We start from the raw sequence: 25,332 nt of genomic DNA on the forward strand, positions 1-25,332 counted from the left end.
TGAAGTTCAAGCCCGTGTGCTGAGGGAACTACTACTATTGCTAATATTTTTGGATTCCTATGAGAACTTTAAATATTTTCCTGTTCCAGCTCATTAGTAACTTAAGACCTACACGTAAACCTGTGAGTCAAGTGAGGCTGATATTTAAACACTGCAGGTATTACTGCGAAGCTGTGCTATTTTTATAAATATCTGTGTTGATTTAGCCTTTATTAAAATTTATGAAAATGAGATCTTAATGTCATGTCTTTAGCTAGGGTACAGCTATGTTCTTGCAACACCCATGTGACAAGAATATGATTAAAATAGTTATTAAAGTATTACCCAGTATAATTTCTAGAAAATTGCAACTTCTCTGCTAGAATCTGACAGTATTTTTTATATAAATTAAAAGGACACTTTTTAGACTAGTAAATAGATATGGAACCATGTATGCTCGTTTCCTACGTACTCTATGATTGACAATTCTATCACTAATTAAAGCAGAATTTATTTTAATACAACTGCTTTATGTCACCGGACACAAACATTAAACCTCACTGATGCAGATATTGCATTTTGTGAGTTGTTCATCCAAGTTTATAAGTGGTTTATAAGGCTTTCACTGATGACATCACCTACTACCATCCCCAGAAGACTCCATTTCTTTTTTCTAATCCATTTTCCATGGATTGCTTGATCTGTTGTTTATCGTACTTTCCAGTTCTTCAACCAAAACTACATAGCATTATTTTTTAAATATAGAGAACAATATATCCTCCATGGAATAATTCATGAAAATTTTCCTAACTATACTCTTTCCATTTTTATGTCAATATGATAGAAATGTAAATGTTCTCTCAAGTCATACATTTCTATTTTCTGGCAAATTGTAATTCTTTTTAAAATTTTCTTTGGTTTAGTTTTATTATATTTCCCTAAGTAAATAATTATATGAATGCACGAGGATTTCATACAGCTTATGTCCTCTTATCTACTTTTAATATTTTGCTAAATTGTTGTATTTTAAGTCTGATTTTCTCAGCATTTTGTAAAGTGATATCTGTGTCACCAACATAATGGTACTTGATTGATATTGATGAAAAACTCTTCTATTACACAGTATGGGTGTTTATGCTTCAAAGTACAGAGGAAAAAATACTGTAGCCATTCAACTACTCTAACTTTAGCTAAATTTTTTTGAAATATTTGATTTAAACACATATGAGCAATTATGTTCAGCTCAGTTTCACATGCTGCTAATAAAAAATGAACATATATAAACGAATTTGGAGAACATTATATTCACAACTTTCTTTCTCTTCAAATTGTGAATTTTGAATTCTGCCTTTATTTAGATAGAATAATAAGTATCATTCTTAAAAAGATGATTAAAATTATGTTATTATCTCGTTGTCTAATGTTATCATAAAGTTCTACATCCAGCAGCTTAGCATATTTCCTTCGTAATGTTACAATAAAAGTAACTATTGCACCTAATTTTATATTCCATAATAAAAAATGACACTGAAGAATCAGTTCTGTTCTAAGCTCTTAATAAAACAGGAAATGCTGAAAATTTTATCATGTTTTATTCTACACATGGAAAGAGTTGGTGCAGTTGATCATAATATTTAAGAGGAATATTAATTCAGGTTTCAATACAGTACTCCTTTCATTTATCTTTATCATTTTTAGTAGCAATAAAAATTTAATTAAAATTTTTCCACACTTTCCACCATTTTCATAAAGTTTAAATTTAATGTTGAATAAACGTTGACATGTATTTGTCATTGTATTGTGACATACTGCAATATGAAAAACAATACAAATTTATACTATACCTTTAGTTAATGTGTACCAAATCTCTGTCTAAATTTGAAATCAGTTTTAAAGTGTGGTCTTAAGAATGATTTTAAAATACCAAACTAGAATGAATCACAGAATTTCACTCAGAAACTTGCTGATTCATAAAAGAGAAATCATTTTTAAAAGTTTCATATAATCACCCAGGTTATCCTAGGTGTTTATCTCTGTACAGTATTAGAAACAACATACACAAACACTTTATTCTTACTTTTTTAGCTTCGAAAAATGAATAAAGGAAATAATATTAAGATGACCTGGTTCAGAGTCTTTCTCACATTAAACATTCAAAACTTTTGAGAATTTGTATTGGATGGTATTGAAAACAATGCTAGAGGAATATTTCAATGGTACACTAGAGTTGGCTTGCATTGACAGCCAAGAGCTAATTATTAACATTTCTTCCCATATCTGATTCACTGACAATGTGTGGGTAGCCTGCAATAACTATGGGGTATTTACACCAAGGAAATCAGAAAACACTCTAAGTTGGTCTTTTTTGTTCCCCAGAGAACTGGATCACACAACTCTTTACCAAGAGACAACCAGTTTTCCCAAACAAACATTATCATTTTTAAAATTTTAACAATAAAGAAGCCCTAATAATTTGATTGCATAGCAGAACCAAACATGCAAGCTAATCTTTTAAAGCGAGGTCCCAATTCATTAAGGTAATCATAATTTTCATCCTGATCAGAGACTGCTGATCCTAAGGAGCTCAGGGATCCAGCTAATGACCCTGTTCCCTCAAAAGCATAGGTCTGGAGGGAATCAAAAGGAGGGGCACAAGGATCAGTATTAGCTTCTTCGAGCTTTTCTAGAATGAATTTCCTGAATATGGCACTATCCGGGCCAACCTGCAAAGACTGCCTGTACAGGCTCCTGATCTCTGCAGCGGGGGCTTTCCGAGTCCTGCGCTCCCTCATGACGGTGCTGCTCCGCAGCTCTGCAATGTCAAAGGCTTCTGTGTCTTCTTCTCCTCCCCCTTCGTCGTCATATCTGAATATATTCTCCCTGAAATCTTCACCTTTCTCCGGAAATAGAGTCTGTTTTCTTTGTTGTTTCAGACCTAGGATCAAAAAGATAAACCCTGACAAAGAAAGCATACCAGAATATTAACACACATATAATATAATATTATATTATACATAAATAATATATTATATATTTATGTTACAATATATTATATGTAAATAATGTATTATATATTTATAATATAATGTTATATATTATATCATTTATAATAGACTTTATAATCCTTGCTTTTGTTACAAGCTCAAGACAGAAGCTTAGATTTTATGATTATAAGACAAAAATCTATATTTGCTGTTGAAAATTTACAACAGAGACTTGTGAAATGACATAAGGAAGCATAATCATCTTTCTAACTGACAATTTAGAATAGAAAAACATTATGAAAATATAGTGTACTATTTTCGATGATGATCACTTTAAAATTGTACTTTTTCTTATGTATTAAAAATAGACCAAAGTAGGATAAGGGAATATTTTCCAATCTATGGGCACATGTCAATCTTAATATCCAATGATCCATGTTAATAGAAGTTAAGCACAATGGACCAGTTTGATATTCCCCATTGAAGCAAATTTGTGGCGTAATTATTTTCTAAGTTAATATTTATTGACTACAAAGTATGTGCTGGGCATTTTTCTAAAAGCTTTACATTTATTCATTGATTTAATTGTTATGATATCCATGTATTATTATCATTCCCTATTAAATATGGGAAAACCAAAGCACAGAGATGCTAAATCACATGCCCAGTGTCACACAGCTAGGAAACAGAAAGCTGGCATTCAAAACCAGAGAGTTGGTTCAGAACCTGTGCTCTGTGATACCATGTAATTTTGGAAATTCCAAACTATCAGGTTTTTTCGTCATAACACTGGTACATCCACAATTAATATTTATTACATAAGGTGATTTTGACATCATGTAGAAATGGAACAATTTCAGAACACTTTAAAGAAAACTATACGTGAGTGTCTGTATCAAGGATAGCTCACTCATCTCAACCACAGATCGTGCATAACTGTTCAGAATTTCATATGCAGGACTTGAAGCAAACATGAAGCAACGTTACTAATATTATCACACAGAGAAATACATTACACAATATCTTATACAAAACTGACATTTAAAAATATTCAAATAGTGCTCTTGAATTAAATAAGGTCATCATGTTTGAACTTGGGTATGACACCTGAAAACCCATCTGAGATAAATGGTTGGAATTGAAAGGTATCTAACAAGTAATTTTTCATTCTATGAATTGGAGAGAATATTCATGAGACTTTCAAAGGAAACTGCTGACTATTGGCTGCCCCATACTTCCCACCCTCTAAATGCTACTCATGCCTTTCACAGTGCGGCTGCCCCTGGTTTACTTGTAGGGTTTCTGGGCTTGGTTATGTCTGTCTGTACCCATGGGTAATTCAGCACTTGCCATCCCCCAAACACTACACTGGTTTTTTTGCTTCTTGCTTCTGATATCTTGCTATTAGTTCTAAATTCAGTTGTATGGTTAAAAAATCTCTAAAAATAATTTGGAAAACTGAATTTAGGCAGAAAAGAATGGTAAAGTAGGATGATAAAAATGGAGTGCATGGCTTTTGACGCTTTGAGAAAGATGAGGAGAGCGAAGGCAAAGCAAATCCTGAAACATATGGTATTTAGTTTGAGCAGTGAGTTTGAAATTGCAGAACCAGTGGCTGATATAATTGCTTTCAATACTCAATCAAGTGTGTTGGTTTTCGATACGAAGTTATGAGGGAAGCAAGAGAAGGGTTTAGATTATATGTCCTGGTGTGGTAAAGAAAGGGAAGATTATGCTAGGTGAATCATTTGTGGTCTTGAAAGCCTGACTAAAACATTTTGGGTTCATTCGCCTCATCTATAAAATAAATATAACTTATCTGCATGTGAAAATAATAATAAATAAAATGATGGTTGTTTCACTGAGATTTCCTTTATGTTTAGCCTTTGGTTAAATAAAGCACTCTCTTTTACATCCCTCCATCCTAACATTCACTTTCTCCCGCAGTGCTCCCAGGGTTCTAGTGAGTTGCAGTACAGGGTTGAATAGAGGTATGTTTTGGTTATGGGCTCGCGGCACATCATTTACTAGCTGCAAGACCCTTTGTAAAGCACTAAGTCTTTGAGTTTCATTTTCTTCATCTATGCAATACAGGGGATAATAGTTGCTACTTCTTGAGGTTATTTTGAGGATCAAATTGCATAATGCACATAGAGCACTTATGTTAGTCTCCTGGAGCGTGATAAGCAGTCAACAGAAGCTCACTGTTATTATTACTAAATTTTATATAACTGTATATGTTGCAATGCATATGTGTCAAAAACACATACTCATCAGAATCCAAGGATCATTGATTTTCAGTTTGGAATGCATATTCACTCTATTTTTCATTTACTCCACTTGGTTTAACAATTGTAATACATTCAGAAGAGCAGTTTAACACATGCACACACACACACACACACAAACTGACACTATATTGGTATAATGTAATTAACCATTTTCTGTATTTTTCATGCTATTTTCAGTAAAGGAAGATATGTTCAGTTCAGCACTACTTACCAAATATTATCATGATGGATATCAGAATAGCAATGATGATTTCTGTCCTGAATCCCAAGGAAAGCATAAGATCCTTATTACTGCAGGTCTGTGTACTGCCATTGTCATCACAGTCACAGATGTATATGGTAAGGGTGTTTGTACTTGTAAGTGATGGGATTCCATTGTCGGCAATTAAGATTGATATATAGAAGACAGGCTCTTCTTGAAGGCTAAAACCAGTTCTATTAGTCAAAATTACAGCTGTGTTATCTAAAACAAAAATCCATGTGCATAATTTTTTCAATAATACAAAAGAAATCCATACCAGTCATATGTACTAGAGGTAACAGTACAGAGATATAAAATGAGTTCAAATAAAAGGAAGAGGAAATTTCTGATAAAAAGACAATTAAAAACTCCACTTAAAAGTCATTATTGTTTCTGATATTTCCTAAAGCTTTATTATGTAATTAGATGGATCAGTTCCAAACGTCTTTGGATAAAGATAGGAAACATATATGTGGAACATAGAAAACAACAGTGTAGTCAGATATCAATATTATATAGAGACTCCTAGCGTTACATTTATGATAACAGTATCAGTTTCAATTGGGTTCTTTATTCACGACAGAGTCCTTTTTCTAATAGGGACTCATTATTTTCACAAAAACTGTAAATACATAAGGTTGTCAGAGTCACATACCTAATACAGCAAGTGACCTAAAATAATATACACTAATAAGAAAAAAAGGATTAATTTTACTTGATAGGAAAGATTCTACTAGGATGTTTCTTTTCACTTTGACATTATTAACCCATTTTCTATCTAAAAGTCAGAGAATCATTAAACTTTAGTAGTATCAATTTATTCATCCAGATAGAACATTCAAAAATTAACAAAAATGAACAATATTCATACTTGAACACATTTGAAATGGTTTTTCCCTGAATCCCTGAAAAATATTCTAAATGACTACTTTCAGTGCAATTTCTTGTGGCTCAGTACTATGTTTGCCCTTTTTTTGTGTGTATTGCCATCCCCCAAAATATTTTCTGTAGCAATCAGACAAACTTTAGAAGACACGAACAGCGAAATGCAAATAAAGGGAAGTCTTTTGAAAAGTATGTCTATTTATGACTTTTCCTCAATCATCATTTTTAAATGAATTCTCCATCATGCTCTTGAAGTCTACAAAACTCTTGTGATTTTAGTTACTAGGCAGATTTAAGAGGTGAGAGAGTTTACAGTTTTTTCAGTGTATATTTTATTAAATTATTTGTAACCAGAATCATTAAACCAAATCAATTCTTTTCTCTATGTCTCAATATATTTATTTTGCCCCAGTAACTTATTTTACATTAATATAAATAAATCTAAGCTACAGTTTATTTGTCATATTGGTATTTACATTTTTCATCCTAAGTCTATTTGAGTTTTTACCAGGGAATTTGAAAAGGGCAAAAGGAGAGAACGTGTCTGCATCTATTCTCCCACAAGGGACTCCTAGATGGAAGCTTACCCTCAATTGTAAAGGACAGCTGTAGGTATTTGGGTACAGATGCTGGAGTAATAAATCCTATGGTGTTTCATATCTTTGAGATATAAAGCAAAAGTAAAGTAGAAATCCATATGACGAAAAAAAACCTTTTACTGAAGTGAAGAAAAAAAGAACAGAGTGGCTTTTTACAAAGTTAATCTACTTCTATATGGAAGGAAAAGAAACTCTGTCTTTCCACACAAAGTCTTTTAGAACATTTTGTCTTTAGATTGATTCAATCACTTTGTTTTGAAGGAAAAAGAATAATCTCAACCCAAAGTCATATATTTATGGCTCCTAATTAATGACTCCAAATCAATCAAACTAACATGACTTCAAGTTGTACATATCATTTTCTTTCCCCAGAATAGCCTGAAGTTTGAGTGATATGAGGACATGAATGGAACACTTGTGCCAGAACCGCAATTATCTTTGCAGGGTCATTCAGACTTTACAAGGGCTGATAGCCACTGGTGACCTGAAAAAGTGTTTCTGATTGGAAGAAGTCCAGTGAGAAATGGGGCTAGCATATTTAGAACTTGACTTTGGGTTTTGTTTCCCATTTTCATTGCCACTCCTCATCCTATTTCTCAACATTATCATGTTGCAGGAATAGTATAAAAAGCAATGCTATAAATTCCCTTAAAATCAAAAATAAATCTCAAAAAATGTATCAAAAGCCATCGCAAGTGAATGGCATTACCTTGATTATCCATGATTGTAAAACTTGAGTTCTTTGCATCGTCTACAGACAGATTAAAGTAAAAATGGTGATCTTCTACGGATTCATCTCTATCCACAGCACTGATGGTCTGAATTACCTAGAAAACATTAAGGGCAGATTTTTTTTGTCTTTTGTGGGGTTTTGTTTGCATTCAGGAGAAAGATCACTGCTGCTAATCATTATTATTATTATCATTAGCTTTTATTAAAATTGCTTTACCAAAACCTTTATGAACATTGCAGAAATAACTGCCAAATTGGTAGAGAACATTAAAATATTTTCTCAGGTTAAAAATGTGTTTACTTGTCCCTTTTAATAGAAGGTTTTGATATTATACAATAAATACATCCTTGATGGATCAGATGATTTCTATAAGCTATGCTTGTTAGACGTTCTCAAAGCACTGCTCCCACGAATCAAGATTTCTTCCCATTCTTCCTGTCTAGATTTCTCCCTTTCTTCCTTCTTCCCTTCTCCCTTCCTCATCTGAAAACCAGCCATTATGATTTGCTCAAGTTATATATTTCCTGCTTATATTGAGAGCACAATTGTAGTAAACTTATTGTCTCAGTAAAGTATTTGCTAAAGTAATGAGTTTTTTAATTGATTTCAGGAAATAATGCAATTAAAGCTTAGGGGTAATGAATAAGATTTCCTTTGACCCATAAAGATTATAGGAAAAGTGTTCCACATCAAGTAAGTTCCTCTCTCTATCTCAGATCATAAAAAAAGTGAAGTAATGCAGTTATGAACAAATCAGTTCTCAATTTTCTTTCTTTCAAGACATGAATGTGTCAGTCAAGTAGTTCATTATTGTCAAAAAAGAGAGAGGCTGTCAAGATCACATAGTGAGATTGTGATTAATTCTGGAAATTAAAGTAAATTGATTATAGAAGTTATTGTTTTGAATTCTCTAGAATTAAAGTGCTTTTAATAATGTGTCAAACAAAAATATCTTTAGTTGCAAGATGACAGACCCAAAATTTATAATGTTATACTTCAAAGAATAGATCTCTCTCCACATGCATAAAGAGCCTTGTAAAACTAATGCAAATTGTATATTATTTCTCTACATTGATTTATCATCTTCATAACACATGCCTAATTAAATCATAACTATATAGTGTTAATTAAATAAGCTAATGAAAGAAAACATTTTTATTCAATCTATGCCTACAGTTATAAATGTGCGTCATATGAGGGTAGTGCTTTTATTTTGGATTCTCATAGATTACGTATAGCCAGGGTACAGGGCAGGGAACTGGAAGTCTGATGGTATGAATCCTGGCTTTGCCACTTACTGTTTTCTAAGCTCGAAAAATGGAGATACTAATAGTTAACTTTTAGCATTCATTTTTAGGGTTATATATCTCTGCTTGTCAACATGTTTGTTGCACAACCAGTACATGTCTATGAGATGCTTTCTTCATGAAAACATTGTCTTGCTGGGATTTGCATAGCACAGTGTCCTGAATAGTGTGAGCAATCTCGTTATATGTATATTTGCTCAATTAGGATTGACAGAAAATTGTAAAAATTCATGTTTATCTTATTGGCATATGCAGTCTTGATTTTCAGAAATGGAATAATTTGTCTTACTATCTGACTTTCTATTTTAAACCACATGTCTCTCTTTTGTGTGTGAAGGCGTAAGAACACTGGAGAGACTCTGACTCTGTATATATTTTAAAATACTTTTAATTAATCAAACTACTCTCTACATATGTATAGGTATACTGAATATGTATAAGCTTCAACACTGCCTTCTTTTCAATGAACCTACCTCCACTTATATTTGTCTTGTAAATTGGACTTCTGTATGTTTTCCTGAGTTCCACCACTTTACAAAAATAGGAAGCCACTGATATAACAGAATGAGTCACATAGCAGGTCTCATTAATTCTACCGAACTAACCTTAAACATACACGCTTTTCTTGAAGTCACAAATCTCTAAAACACGGCCAACATTAATGAACTCCACAAGTCTTCAGTGGAGATGTTCATTTTTCCTTTTAATTCAACAATGGAAAGGTTTTTGTTTTAATTTTCAAATAAAATTCTAAGAAAAATCCTTATTTGTTGCATCAGTCAGATTTCTAACCTGGTTACTTCTATCTACTTACCTGGGGCCTGTCGCTGGCCTTGTGTACATCTATGAGAGGAGCAAAGACAAATCCAACAGCAAACTGCGTACAAGAACGGCCATGTTATGACAAGTTCTGAGTGCAGCTTTTCAATTTCTCTTTGTTCTCTGGGTTGAATTTTGTTCAATTTCTTTCTGACCCAATACATGTGATTTCTTATTTATCGTACTTTGAAATCTATAATGGAAATATATTGTGCCTGCCTAGAGAATCTAAAAATAACAACCTTTCAATGGGAACTTACCTATGGACCAGGGATTGTTCTATACATTTCCACGGCTAATTCTCACAATGATCCTATGAAATAAATCCTGTTATTATTTATATTTACTTATATTAAGCTTCAAGTCAGCTAAGTATTTTTGTTGTTGTTATGTGCCGTCAAGTCAGCTCTGACTCCTGAGTGAATGAGTGCTGTCCACAATATCCTGTGCTCAACAGCCCTATTCAGCTTCGGTAGACTCATGCCTACCTCCTCCTTTATGGAGTCAATCCATCCCATATTTGGGCCTCCCTTTTTCCTGCTGCCTTCTGCTTTTCCCAGCAGAATCCTGCCTTCTCATGATGGACCCCAAGCAGGACAGCCTCAGTTTTATCATTTTCCCTTCAGTGGTAGTTCAGGCTTACTTTGCTCTAGGACCCACTTATTGGTCTTTCTGGTATCCAGGGTATCCTTAAAGATCTGCTCAAACACCATATTTCAATCCCTGTTAGCCTTCTTCACTGTCCAGCTCTTGCTCCTATACATAGTAACTGGGGATATGAAAGGGTGGATATTCTTGGTCTTAGACTCTCATGACATTTTCTCATACTTAAGATATCTTAGTATCTTAGGTAGGTAAAATGACCAGGTCAGAATTTGAATGCAAGCTCCTGCTACAGCTGGTGTGGAATGTGGCCCCAAGAACACATCATTTTCAACTTTATTGAAACAAATAAAATTATATGAAATTTAAAGTGTACATTGTGATGATTTCATATACCTGTATCTTGTGAAAGGATTTCCCCATCTAGTTAATTATCACATCCATTAACTCAAATATTTATCTTCTTTTTTTTTAGTGAGTGAGAATATTTTAGTTTTACTCTCTCAGCAAATTTCATTTATACAAAGAGTGTTATCAACTATAGTCACCATGTTATACATTAGATCCTCAGACCTTGTTCATCTTAAAACTGAAAGTTTGTACCTTTTTACCAACCTCTCCCTGTTGCCCCCTCCCTCAGCCCCTGGAACCACTTTTCTACTCCCCTAGAGCATAGCGTTCAAACCCTAGACCTGTTCTTGTCCATGCAGATGTGCATACAAAAAGCTACGGTAAAAGATGTGGCATAGAGGAAGTAAACAAAACCCAGTCTCATAAAAGACAGAAACATACAAAAAGATAAGTAATACAATTGCTGTAGAATAGTTATAGACCAAAAATATCAATTAAAAAAAAGAAGAACATGATCTGAGTTTTGATATGGGAGAAAGGAATGATTTTTTAAAGTGAGAGTAAGTAAATGAGCTAATACTTGAGTAAAAAACATGAATTAATGGAGAAAGCATGATCCAGACAAAAGAAGAGCATGTGAAAACCATGAATACAGAGAGATCATATATTAGGTAGAAATAAATGAAATTAATATTTTGTAGGTCAAATATTGGCAGTTTTGTAAATTTCAACTTAATCATTTTATGGAACTACAAATATATATTTGACCTTAAAGATATCAAGGAAAGAAATATAATCCTTTTCCCTCTATCAATTCTTTCACAGTACAGCATTTTTCTAAAAAAGAGGGCAAGTTTATTAAAATGTCATTCCCAGATTAACTATCCTGATTTAAAAAAAAATCAGTCCAGAGGCCAGCCCAGTGGAGTAGTAGTAGTTAAGTTCCTTCACTCCGCTTTGACGGCCTGGGGTTTGTGGGTTCGCATCCCAGGCATGGACCTAGCACCACTCATCAAGCCATGCTGTGGTAATATCCCACATAAAACAAAGGAAGATTGCCATAGATGTTAGCTCAGTGATAATCTTCCTCAAGCAAAGAAAGAGGAAGATTGGCAACAGATGTTAGCTCAGGGCCAATCTTCCTAACAACAACACAAAATAATAATAATAATAATCAGTCCAATACTCATTTCTCCACGAACTATGGGTATGGGCTTTATGAAACGTTCAATTTCTTGATAACTAGTCAAAGAAACAAGTGTTATACACTATGATTTGGAGCAGACACTTAACACGTTTTAGTCTGTTTCCTTACCTGAACAGAAAATATCAATGAAACCTAATTCCAGGATGAGTTGAGGCATACATTTTTTAATGAGATTATATACTATAAATTAAATTATCAACTATAAACCAATATACAGGCATTGAGGATTAACTAAGTTATTAATTCTTTTAAATGTGCTTAATAAATAATTTTCCTCAATACAAAAATGCTAAAGAAAAAGTAGGAGCTGCAACAAGTGAATACATGGAAGGACTTTTTAAAAATCTCATCTAAATTGCTTGCTTATCTAGTTATTCTAGATATCTGTAACCTACATCAAGCTATAGATGCAAATTCTTTCTCCCATTGTCAAGAAATTATCATCAACAAATATGAACGACTGTCACTTTTTATACCAGACCACTGAGAAAATGATTCCACATTAGACTTGTTCTGACAAAATAAATCTATAGGATTGAGAAAAGTTGTTGAATATCTCTTCAAAAAGTCAAAGTGCTAACTAATAAAATAATAGAGTTAGAACCAACAAGAACATCTAAATGGTCGTCTCTTTGTTTGCACCTTGTTAGGAGAAAAATGTTGAGGAAACTCATGATACGCTAACATTTTGGTCCTGGACAGAAGCAGAGATGCTCTAAGTTTCCTAAAAAGAAAAGGACTTTCCACAAAATTATATGTATTTTATGCCATAGATATTGCAATGTTTCGTCATTAATTTGTAGATATCTACCAGCATTCAGTTAAAAATTACACATTCTTAGATTTTTTTGCTCAGTATATATTTTCTGATTTTCCTTTGTAAAATTAATTTTTAAAATATACTTTAGAAAAATTCATCATATGTAAAGAAAAAAGATTAAATTATAAATTACCTGATTAATATCCCAAAGGTGTCCATTTAACAAATATTTCATTGGCACTTAGAACATGCCAGCTATCTCAGGCCCTGGGGATACAATGGTGGCTAGGACCAACAATGTCTCAGTCACCACTGTTTACATCCTAGTGGAGTAGAAGGACAAGGAGATTCGCAAACTTTAAGAGTATGCAGAAAATACCTAAAGTACAGAATAAAAGTACATAATAAAACACCTAAAGTACATAATACTTAAACATTTGGGGGTCAGAGGACCTGACACCTACACTAAAATTAGAAAATTATACTGCAGAGGTGAGCAGTGGCAACATCATGAATGTTCTAGAAAGGTATGCTACAAAGTTTGGACTTTATATTGAGATTCACTCACATGTTCTAAATTGGGAAAGACATGATCATTTTATTTTTTATTTAGGATCCCATAACTCTAAATCATTGGGAAAGATTTACATTTTAGAATGATCATTCTGAGGACATTCTTTGCATGGGTATGGAAATAAAGAATCTAGTCAGCAAATTGTTGCCATGATCCAGGGAGCAACTGGTTAGTAATCAAAAGTTCCTGATATGATACACAAAAAGACAACAACAATCACAGTTATAGGGTGGAAGTTATTTGTCATGAGAGATTATACAGAAATTACTGAAGCGTTTACATAAACTGAAGATAATACAACATGCTCAGTTGAAGATACAGTTTCCTCATCCCATAGTTCCCTGATGAGTATGCTGATGTCACCAAAGTAACATTTCACCATTTCCACGAGGGCACACAATGTATTCTTCTGACCATTGCCCTGCCACTAAAACTGACTGTCATAGACACTGTCTACATGCTTACAGCCTTGCCTAATAAAGGTAATCGATGAACAACTGTGGTATGTCCCTGCATATGGGCTCTGAGATTGGCTAATGCAAAGTTTGATTAAAGGAACATCCCCTGGAAGAACTGTCTAAGGTTCACTCCAGAAGAGATGTTAGGTCCCTGCTAGGGGAGAAAGGACACAGCAAGATTGACAGGTTACGGAGGGATTTGGGGGCTGGAATGAACGGAACTTAACCATTGAATGGATGCGGAGAATAAAAGACTAGAATGAATTAAAGATGATGTCCACATATCTTTCTTGCACAACTTGGTGAGCTATAGTAATTTTGCAAGCGATATTGAAAAAACAGGGTAGGCTTGGGAGCAAATTTGGTGTAAATTTAGGAGATGTGAGTGGAAATTTTCTCTAGGTAGTTGGACATACAGTTTGAAATATAGAAGAAAGAACTGGCATAAAGATCTAGAAATCATTTGAATATGAACTTTAATTGAACATAGAGGTGGTTGAAAGCAAAAAGAGTGAGTAGGAAAAAAATTAAAGGATAGGGCACAAGAGAGAATGGAAGGTGAAAAGAAAATCAGGGATTACAATGTGGGATCTTAGAAATTTAGGCAACAGAAAATTTTTACATGGAAACAATGTAAATGTCTTTACATTAGACACAATATTGAGATGAGAGAATCTAAAAAATCATTGATATTTTACTTTACTTCTGGAAAAGAATTTGGTATCAGTCAAGATGATGAGAATCATTAATTTGAAAAATGATGACTATTTCCACCAAACAGGAGAGGCAAATTGCCCCAATGTCAGCTCATTTATTATATCCATGTTTTGCAAACCACTGAACGTTCTCTCCCGTCTCTCCTCCCCACCCTGGCCATTTACACATTAAGAACAAATACAAAAATTCTGTTTACCCACGTAGGTCATAGAGTGTCACTATTCTGGAATTCTGATTTTCTGTAATGAATGCATTATCTATCCAAAGAGAGAGATATACGACACCTTTTAACTTGTCATTTTGCCCAACTGTTTAAGCCTGTGAGAAATGAGATCAAGAATGATCTTGACAGTATGAGAAAATATAAAAAACAGTTCCTTAACGATTTTTAATTTATTACATGTGAAAATAAGATTTTGTATATATTGTGTAAGCATACAGTAAAATTAATTTCATCTGTTTCTTTTTTACATTTTTAAAAACTTAACTGTGGAAGGACACTTAACATGAGATCTATCCTCTTAACAAATTAAGTGTACAACACAGTATTGTTAACCATACGCATGATGTACTTCAGATCTCTAGAACATATTCATTTAGCTTAACGCAAACCATTTCCCTGTTGAATAGCAGCTTCCCATTTTTTTTTTTTTACCTTTTTAAATGTGACTTGAAGAAAATTTGAAATTCTATCATATGTATTTGGCAACACTGCACCAGATAATCTTTTCATCTCAACTAAATTTCCTTCTTTTCAGTAACTCTATTTCATATGTATTTTGTATATTGTTGTGGACCTGAGCTTCCGAACACTGTGAAATGATAGTGTGAAAGTAGGAATTTCTTTCTCATTACTGTTTCAAAGTATGCTACTACATGTGTTTCAGTATTAAATGAGATTTTGACTATTGATTTGAGTACTAGGTTTATCATTTTATTATTACTATATTCATTATGTGTGCATTTTGACTTGTTTTATTTCTAGTTCAGAATTTATCTTTAATTTTGCCAAAGGGCTTCTTAGAATCAAATGGACAGTTTATGCATATCTATTTATTACTTTGACACATTGATATAATGGAAAATAATAATAAATTTTAAAATATTTTGTTATCCTCCTAAAAACAACTTTTTTTTCTGGACATCACCTCTTAATACTTTCAGAAATTGTTTTTAATTGTAATTTACAGATGATGTTGACAGCCATACTCTTAATAAGTTTTTTATGTTTGAGTTTGTGTGTAGGTGTTTAATTTCATCATTTTTTGCTATGAGTAAAGCTACTTAAAGTAACTTTGGGAAGCCTTCCTAATTTTGAATGCTTTGGGAAAGTTTATATAGCATTGGGAATAGCTGTAACATAATTTTGAAATCGCCCAACTTTACAGATCTCTTGCACTAAAATATTCTCAATAATATTAATGACTACTCTTTTAATCCCATTTTTAAAATTTTTCCTACATTATTTCTTTTGTATTTTGTTTTCTTTTATTCTTTAATCCTGATCTTTTTTTAACTTCATGTTTTGAAATAACTGTAGATGCTCAGGAAATTGTGAGAACAGAGCACAGTCTTGAATACTTCATTCACTAATCCAAGGGTTACAGCTTACATAACTGTAGTACAATATCAATACCAGGAAATTGACGTGGGTCCAATACTGTTAAATGGATTACAGAATTTATTCAGTTATCATCGGTTTTTACATCCGTGTGTGTGTGTGTGTATGAGGGTTTACATGTGTGTGTGTAGTTCCGTGCAATTTGATCCCCTGTGAAGACTGATGTCACCACACCAGGATCAGGATACAGAAGAGTTCCGTAACCATACATGAACTCCTTCGCTCCACCCCTCTACAGTCACACCCACATCCCCACTCCTTCCCTTGTCTCCTGGTCACCACTGATCTGTTCTCCATCTGTACTGTTTTGTCATTGGAGGATGTATCATAAACGGAGTCACAGAGCAGGTGAGGTTTTGAGATTTGCTTTCTTCAGTAAGTATGCTGCCTTTAGGATCCATCATGCTGTCCATGTATCAATAGTTTGTTCCTTTTTATTACTGGGTAGTATTCTATTTTATGAATGTATCATAATCAGTTTAGTCATTCATATGTTGACTGACGTTTGGATTATTTGCAGGTTTTGGCTATTACAAATAAAGTTGCTACGAACATTTGTGTAAATGTTTTCGTATGAACATAAGTATTTATTTTTCTGATGTAAACATTTGTCACACTCTGACCCAAAGTGTGATTATTACGTTACACAGTAAGCCTGTGCTTAGTTTTACAATAAACTGCCAAATTCTTTTTCAGTTTTTATTTCCACCAGCAATGTAGGAAAGATTATTCTTTTTGCATCCTCTCCATCATTCGATGTTGTCACTGGTTTTTATTACTCTGGCCATTCTAGGAGGTGTGTAATGATATCCCATTGCTGTTTTAATTTGCTTTCCCAAATAGCTAATGAAGTTCACCATCCTTTCATGTGCTGATTTGTTTTCTGTAGAACCTCTCAGTGAAATGTCTGGTCGGGCCTTTTGCCCATTTATATTTGGACTGTTGCTTTTTATATAAATGTTGAGTTTTAAGAGCTATTAGTATATCCTGGATACAAGTCCTTTGAGTAATCTTTGGCTTTCAAATATTTTCTTCTAGGCTGTAGATTGTCTTTTAATTATTTTTCATAGTTTTTCATAGTTTTTAACTTTGATGAAGTTAAATTAATACATTTTTCACTTATGGATTGGATTTTTGGGGATATATAAATATAAACTCTTGCCCAGCCACAGCGGGGAAATTTTCCTCCTGTGTTTACTTCTCAAAGTTGTGTAGTTTTAGGTTTACGTTTAAATCTATGACAGGAGGAAATAATTTTCGTATATGGTATGAGATTTAGGTGGAGTTTCCTATTTCCTGCCTATGAATATTCAATTGCTCCAGCAAAATTTGTTGAAAGACTTAAGAATTTAAATGTAATTATACAGCTGTTCCTCATTAATGCTCATATCATGCATATTTTCAAATGCATTAGAAAACACAAATATTGTATTATAGAATATGGATTTAAATTTTTACCCCCATTTATCTAATTACTCGTTTTTTGTGATTTGCATACTCAACGTTATCATTTTTCTTGTCTTGCAAATAATAGTTTTGAAATAAAATAATCTGATCAACAAATAAACAAGTATTAAATTACTTCAGAGAGAAAAACAAGTGTAATTTATTGAATTATTGCTCCAGAGATGTAAAAAAACAACTTAATCTGTTTCAAACCAATCAAAGTAAATCAAGAATCTGACAAAATCAAAACTCCAATAAAATAACAAAACCAACCTCAATAATATGTTTATATTGGAGTTTGTAACTTTTCGTTTTTACCTTATAAGTAATGAAATCCTTTAAGCATTGATGAAAGATTTTAACCTGCTCCCACCCTCATCCACAATATATATTGACAGTGCTGTTTCTGTGCAATGTCAGGTGGACACAGACACCTTAGAGCTCATTCTGATCTCTCTAGAAGGGAATGGGCCCATGTTCAGAACTTGTAATGCGTGACACTATTCTTAGCTGTTATTGTCGACATTAACAAAATTACTTGAAATTTAACAAAGACCACGTTTACCCATTTTCTCATTTAATAGTATTTAATCTTTACTAAATCTTTGTAAGATAAGCATTGTACAACGAAAGTTGTATCCTTCTTCCCAAATGAGAAATTGGCATTCAGCTTGGTTAGATTAGCATTTAATTCAGGAAGCTTATGTGAGAGATAGTAAAGTCCTCTTGCCACTGCACCAGGCAATCTTTCTGTTATTGTTACTTACTGTTGTTTTTGATGTTTCGTTCTAACATGAGGGCGAACATTTGGATTAAACCCATGATTTCCTACATACGTGATTTTTAAACAATAATGAAGAATACCAATCAGCCTGTACAATGCCCCCAAATTAACCATAGAAAACAAATGTTCATTGAAATCCTCTGCAAAGGACACTCTTTCTCTCAAAAACACAGAACAAAACAAAATAAAACAAACAAAAACAAAGGACAACGTTTAGAGAATAAATAAAAGGAAGAAAAATTATTTTGCTACCCTGTTCCTTTTTCCCAACTGGTGAAAGAGGCAAATCCATCAAATTTACCCAGACACACTCAGTTATCATTGGAGAGCTGTGGCTATGTATTGCTTCAGACTAAGTTAGAAGTGTAGTAGATAATGCCACTCAAAAAAACAAAAAATAGAGAAGCCTGGGGTAATAAATATGCATCTTTTTTTTTGACTCTTTGGTCACTTTGGGTCCAAGAATGATAATTAGTTGGAAGAAAAATGGCTTACTGTTTGGTTTTCCGATATTCTACCACAGTTAAGCAATCTCTAATAGCCCAAAATAAGTTCACCATTAAAAAATTACCATTCTTTTGGAAAAAAACAAAATCCTATGTAAAATAATCAAGAAACTATTGTATATAATAAAACATGCTTTTAAGACATGTATATCGTCACTGAAATGCATTTGGAAAATTTTTAATTGTTTTAAAATGCTATGCTTTTGCCCTCACACTTACTCATAGATTTACGTTATAAAAAATGAACAAGCAAAGCTCACGGACAGTCTTATCAAGTCTCACACTCATAGTCACATCATAAGCTTTTAAGATACAAGTTTCACAATTCAAAGCATTTGGCCAAATTATTTGTGAATGCAAGTTTTAAAAATTTGATAGTCTTGATGTCAAAATAAAAGTAACAAGGGAAAATGTTGCTCCCAAAGGATGATTTATTGATTGTTCTGGAATCTAATTGCCTAAAATTGTGTTACTTCAAAACTCATTAATCTGGTTGTGCTAATAAACTAGGAGCGAATTTGAAAGACTGCTTTTCTTTTTATTGGGTTTAAGGTTCTTTATTAGGTAATTGGCATTCCAAAACACCCTGGACTTTGGTTGTTATTCCTAAATTAAGTAAAATTATCTATATGCTTAAATTATATTTTTACTCATTTTTACATACTGTGTTGGTATTTTTATACACATAAGTAATTTATCAAACGTTTTCTATAAATCAATTTATGAAAAATTCTCACTCTCTGTGAATAGTAATAGTAGATATTCTATTTTAAAAGACTATATAGTAGAATGTGGTTTCTGAACTGATAGAAAATAAAAAATATATTAATTTCTAGGAACGTGTATTACAGAAAATTATTTGGATAAACCTCAATGAGACCAAGATAACCTGGGAAAAACATTCACATGACAAATAATGAATGTGTCATCTGTACTGCATACAAAGCACCTGGATATTACTTCATTGACAAAGTCATTCATGGTATTTCTGAAAGATCACCTACTTCATTGGTACCAAGGAACCAGCTTTTAAACAAGATGACTTCTTATCAACCAGCAAGTCCTTTTGTATATCAATGACCAAATGACTTTTCCAATTTGCAAATAATTATTTCCCCATCTACCTTTGTCTTTATTTTTACTTACAATTTATCAATCTACTAATAAGGTATAAGGTTTGTTAATACAGTTAATGTAATTGAAAAAATTTACTAAATTTGACACTGCTTTCAAATATTTACTTTTTTGTAGGATTTACTTCTTCATCCACCGTCTTTTAACTGTATGATAGTATCTAATGTATAAAATAGCTTTTCCTTTTTTTGGTATTGTCACCTTTTTGGTTGTTGTTGAGGAAGATTTGCCCTGAGCTAACATCTGTGCCAATCTTCTTTTATTTTGTGTGTGGGTTGGCTCCAGAGCATGGCTGATGAGTGACGTAGGTCCATACCTGGGATCCAAATCTGCAAACGCAGGCCACCGAAGCACAGCATGCCAAACTTAACCACTACGTCGTGGGTCCAGCCCCTGGTATTGTCACCTTTCTATATTTTCCATATTAATTCTATCACATTCAAAGTTAGAGAGTCCTGGACTACTTCTAGGATTCATGTCTATGAGACATTTAGATAAAGTATTTTGACCTAAAACAAATTATTTGCCATAACTTTCTATAGCTTTATACATATATGTGTATAGATATGTACACATACACATATATATGGCAGAACTATCCCGACTAGAGCAGAACTATAAGTGGGATTGTCTTTTGTAATTGGAGGAAAAAAATATCTACCTCTAAATATTTATAATAGTTCTAATTAAAGGAAACCCTTCAAAAAATTATCATATCTATCTTTCTCTAAAATATATTAATTGTAAAAAACTGAGGAAAACAAAGAAATTCACAAAGAAATAACAAAATGAGATTGAGTTTTCCTTAAAGTGGCCTTTAACATTATTAAAAATAAAAGAGAATGAGAAAAAGAGAGCTTGATAGAACAAGAGAGAAGGAGAGCAGAGTTTTTTTTGGTTTATTTGGACTGGAATCCTCATTTTATTTACTGACCATTCCAGCTACATTTATTGCAGTTCCCCACTAAAAATATCATGGAATCTTGGGGAAAAACTCTTTCCAGATTTAGGATAAGAAATATAAAAGATGAGCCTATGTATCAGTCTTGGTCCAAGTAAGGGACAGGAACCACACACTAATGTAAATGGAGGAATTTTAACATAAAGAATCACTAAGCTGTAACAGGAGAGAAACTATAAGATGTAATGAGAACACAAAGGGTACTCCAGGCCTCAGTGAAATTATCAATGACAGACAAACGTACAAGGGAGGCCCTCTCTCCAAGACGAGCTTCAGATCTCCTTGGAGAAGGTGTGGCTGCAGCATCCTGTGTACAAGGCAAAGAAGTTCACTGGGTTGCCTGGGCCAGAGCTAGCCCACATCCTCCAGGCAAGCATGAACAATCCTCCAGGGTACAAAAGGGTTGGTGGATGGAAATGCAGAGGATGTTGGAAGGCCACTGCAGGCCTGGATCACACAACGTCCACTTCGAGAGGGCTGAAAGATCTCATCTGGCCTGGCCTGAGTTGTATGGCTGCCAAGGGACTGAACATTTGGGAAGTTTGGGACTAGTCATGTGGCTAGGAAAAGCACCAATAATATCTCCACATCTCTAGTCGGCTGGACGACTGTGTGGTGTGAGAAAGGGACAAGCAAAAACCCCACACACTGGAACCAGGAAGAGTAATCCTTTTCCTCTTGCAATGTTCATTCAATGTCCTCTATTGACAAGGCTCAAGTTTGCACTCACGATAAAAGAGAAATACTTTAAAGAGGTCAATCCATTAGTACAGTATCACAGCGCAGGTCCTTTTTAAGCAGGTACTGAAGGATGAATGTGCAGCTAGGAAGCAACAAATTAATAAATGGCACAGACTAGAACGTATTGTTGTACCAGAAAGAATGAAAGCAAGCAAAGACTAATAGGTCATGTTTAAAGTACACAGAAACTGATGTGGTCTATTTTCCTTGACATTCTTCAACCATTTGTAACTCTTTTTGTGATGTAGATTTCTTACATTCTTTTGTTTTCTTTGTGTGTGTATGTGTGTGCACATGTGCATGCGCATATGTACGTGTTCTTTAAACTATAATGGTGCTGGGTTTTTTGAGCATCAGAGGCCTGCTCTTTTTAAGAGCAGCGTGAAGAATGCGAGCATGTGGCAGAACAGTGAACTCACTTTGGGATTCTTAATACAAACAAATTCACACCAAGTTGCTTCCTTGACACAAAGTCTCCCCCCAGATTTTGCTATTAAGAAGTTTTGTATTTCTAATTCCAACATTTTCTGTTACATGTTCTCCTCTTTTATTCTTCCCCACCTTCTTAATAGCAATTTTCTTGGAGGGGTCTCAGGCTGAGAGGTGTGTTTGTGATCTGAGGATGCATCTTCCCTCGGTTTAGTCAAGAATTTATACTATGTGTCATACATTTCACAATTTGTGTTTTGATGATGTAATCACTTTATTTTATTGATTGACTATTCTCTATTTTTAAACAGAGTAAAATGCATTTCCTCTGAAAGCTTCTAAACAGAATGCTCTTAATATTTTGCTAATCAGCACCATTTGGTTTTCTTGTCAAGGTTATGGCAAGCAATCATATTACTTTTATTACGCTTTGTAATAAATTTTTATAAAACATTTATATAAGTGTTAAAAACGATATGGTTTCTGTATTTAAACTACTTCAGTTACATAAGATAAGCTTTATTATCTTTTAAAGCAAATATTTTTAGAGACCTTACTCCATTAGTTTTAATGGTCACACATTACTACCTAACTTTTAGGAATGAGTAAGAGATTAACAGCACTTTTGAAAGTTGTTGGTGGCACTTTGGGAGGTACATATTGATATTAGGTGCTGAGTTTTAGTTGTACTTGAAGGAAACCTACACAGTAAATTTCAAACCAGAAATCTGAGGCCTAGTCAGTCTTAATTCCACACATAATATCTGAGGAAGCATATGGTGGAAACAACAATTCAGGAGCTATGAAAGCCCTAACACCCATGTTATTAAATAAGGCATTGTGTGTTAGGAAGAAAGTATCTATGGTAATGCTGGGTATATTGGCAGCAGTCAAATCATCTGTTCATTGATTTCAATTCCTAAATCAAAGTGTATGCAGCAGAGGGACGGGCGATTTTTGGGTTCTCCTTGGATTTGCATGGAGAAAGATTACAAGTAGGCATGCTATGTATCATTCTTTCAGATACTTATAGAACTGAGACTAACTTCCAGATCTGATAGTGACACCTATGAGTCCCCTGAGAATTATTTTGATAATTTCTGGCTTCTTTCCTTCAAGAAAACCTCTGTGACATAGGGCTGACCAATGTGACTGATTCTGAGTTCGAGCAATGCATATCCCAGAAAGGAGGTAAGGATCAGTCAAATTGACCTTACTTTATTTCTGCCCTTAAAATTGTAAATGTAATTCTTTATGAGTACAGAAAGAGAAAAACGTTTATTCCTATTTTTTTGCATTATGCAGTCTTTTTCTTTTTTTTGAGGAAGAATAGCCCTGAGCCAACTATGGCCAATCCTCCTTTTTTTGCTGAGGAAGACCGGCCCTGAGCTAACATCCGTGCCCATCTTCCTCTACTGTATATGTGTGATGCCTACCACAGCATGGCTCAACAAGCAATGCCGTGTCCGCACCTGGGATCCGAACCAGCGAACCCCGGGCCACCAAAGCAGAATGTGTGCACTTAACCGCTGTGCCACCGGGCTGGCCCTGGATAGCCAGTCTTTGAGATTAGAAGGGCATCGTTAAAATCAGCATCATTTTTGGAGATAGATACAAATTATAATCCTGGCTCAATTGCTCATAAGTTACATGATGTTGAAAAATTTACCTAAATTTTTTGAAGCATAATATACACATCTGTAAAATTATAAAAAGTATATTATTCTATAGATTTTCCATATTGCTTTACATCTAACATTTCAGCAGTTCACAAGAGAACTCTATCCACTATATCCACTGGACATTTTTCTTCCTCAGCAAGAGTTTAACTCTCAGTATATCTTTATAGCTCACTGCACCAAAAATTAGTATTTGAGTTTCCTTTTGAGCAGCTCTATATATTGGTATTTCATTTTTTTAAAGTCTTAGACATGTTTCAAATAATAAAGAAATATTTACATATTTTCAAATAAAGAAATTAATCCTATCTTCAATTACTGAATGGGCACATTAGACACTTTTATAAATCTAGGATACATTATGGAAACTTAGTGATATGGTTCTTTTTATTCCTTGAATATTGTGCTATTTCATCATCCTACAAATTATTTCATCATTACTCATGAATTTTTCCCAGTGTTCTTTTAAAAGATTTATATGAAACTTCAACGATGAATGTCCAAGAAGGATGATACAATAATAAGGTAAATCTTCCCACCGCATCAGTCTTCTTCCTTTTCTTTTTTAAAATGTTCCTCAAAGTATTACATCAATGTTCAAAAAGATATAAAAGAACTGATACACTATCTCTTTTTGTCTGATTTTATTTTTCATTGAATACAATTAAAAATTCAGAATTTTTCATTTTACATCCATAATGACATAGAAAATAAAATTGACTGCAGAAGATATTTCATAATTTTTAGATGAATTGGATGAATACCAAAAGCAGAAACCAGCACTATAGACTCAAGATGATGGTGAAACTGATAATGCAAGCAAAATTTCAGACTATTTGTCTTCAGATGAAGATATAACAGATGAATTTTCTCAAAATCAAGAATCAGAGAGTGAACAATATGATTCTAAGGATACAGAGAAAATACAGTAATCATCCGTTCAGTCATTCAACAGGAAGGACTTCAAATAATTTTTCATAAGAATCTGAGCTGTTCTGTTTTGCGAAAAATAAATGTCAGTATTTTTTCACCTTTTATAAAATTTCTGCACCAAAATCTATTTGCTCTATCTTGTAAATGGAAAAGTGCTGAAGGCAGAATATATCCAAATGTGACTTGATGGAAAGAGATGCAATAGAATTTCTTTTTAAGTTTGTTATTCCATTTGCTGTTTATAAATCTAAAGATTAAATGCTTTGTAATCATAGAGCAAAGAAAACAGCCATTCTTCCTTCAACAAAAATATGAGTTGTAAAAGAGTTTTAAACCTTCTGGAAGCATTATATATTGACAAATATTTTATTAACATTTGACCAAGAAGGCCATAACATTCCCCTCAGATTGACTCAATTTTAGACAGATTTTCTCCTGACTAGAGGTTCCTGACCTCCATTTTCTTGGAGCATTTACACCAGAAAACTTATAATTGCAAATTCTTTCTCTGCCCTTTGTAATGCAGATAAATCTTCTCCCCAAATCTCCCCATTTTATAATGCAGGATGGTCTTTCCCTAGAACCTGGAA

General features: G+C 33.5%; 1 protein-coding gene across 2 annotated transcripts in view; it reads right to left on the minus strand.

Annotated features, from left to right (window-relative positions):
* Positions 1-218: 218 nt before the first annotated feature.
* The window catches only part of CDH19 (cadherin 19), a 102,779-nt gene continuing 77,665 nt past the window's right edge, over positions 219-25,332 (minus strand). The window contains exons 11-13 of one of the 2 annotated variants that reach the window (XR_011441598.1): positions 7,689-7,806; positions 5,466-5,689; positions 219-2,935 (exon numbers count right to left, since the gene is read on the minus strand). Coding sequence is in view for 1 of the 2 variants with exons in the window: in XM_001491652.6 (XP_001491702.4) it covers positions 2,445-2,935; positions 5,466-5,717; positions 7,689-7,806 (861 nt within the window). In the remaining variant the exon portion in view is untranslated. Of the gene's footprint in view, positions 2,936-5,465; positions 5,718-7,688; positions 7,807-25,332 lie in introns of both variants that reach the window. The other variant, XM_001491652.6, reaches the window with a different exon arrangement.

The sequence above is a fragment of the Equus caballus genome, chromosome 8 (genome assembly GCF_041296265.1).
Source record: "Equus caballus isolate H_3958 breed thoroughbred chromosome 8, TB-T2T, whole genome shotgun sequence".
Lineage (NCBI taxonomy): Eukaryota > Metazoa > Chordata > Mammalia > Perissodactyla > Equidae > Equus > Equus caballus.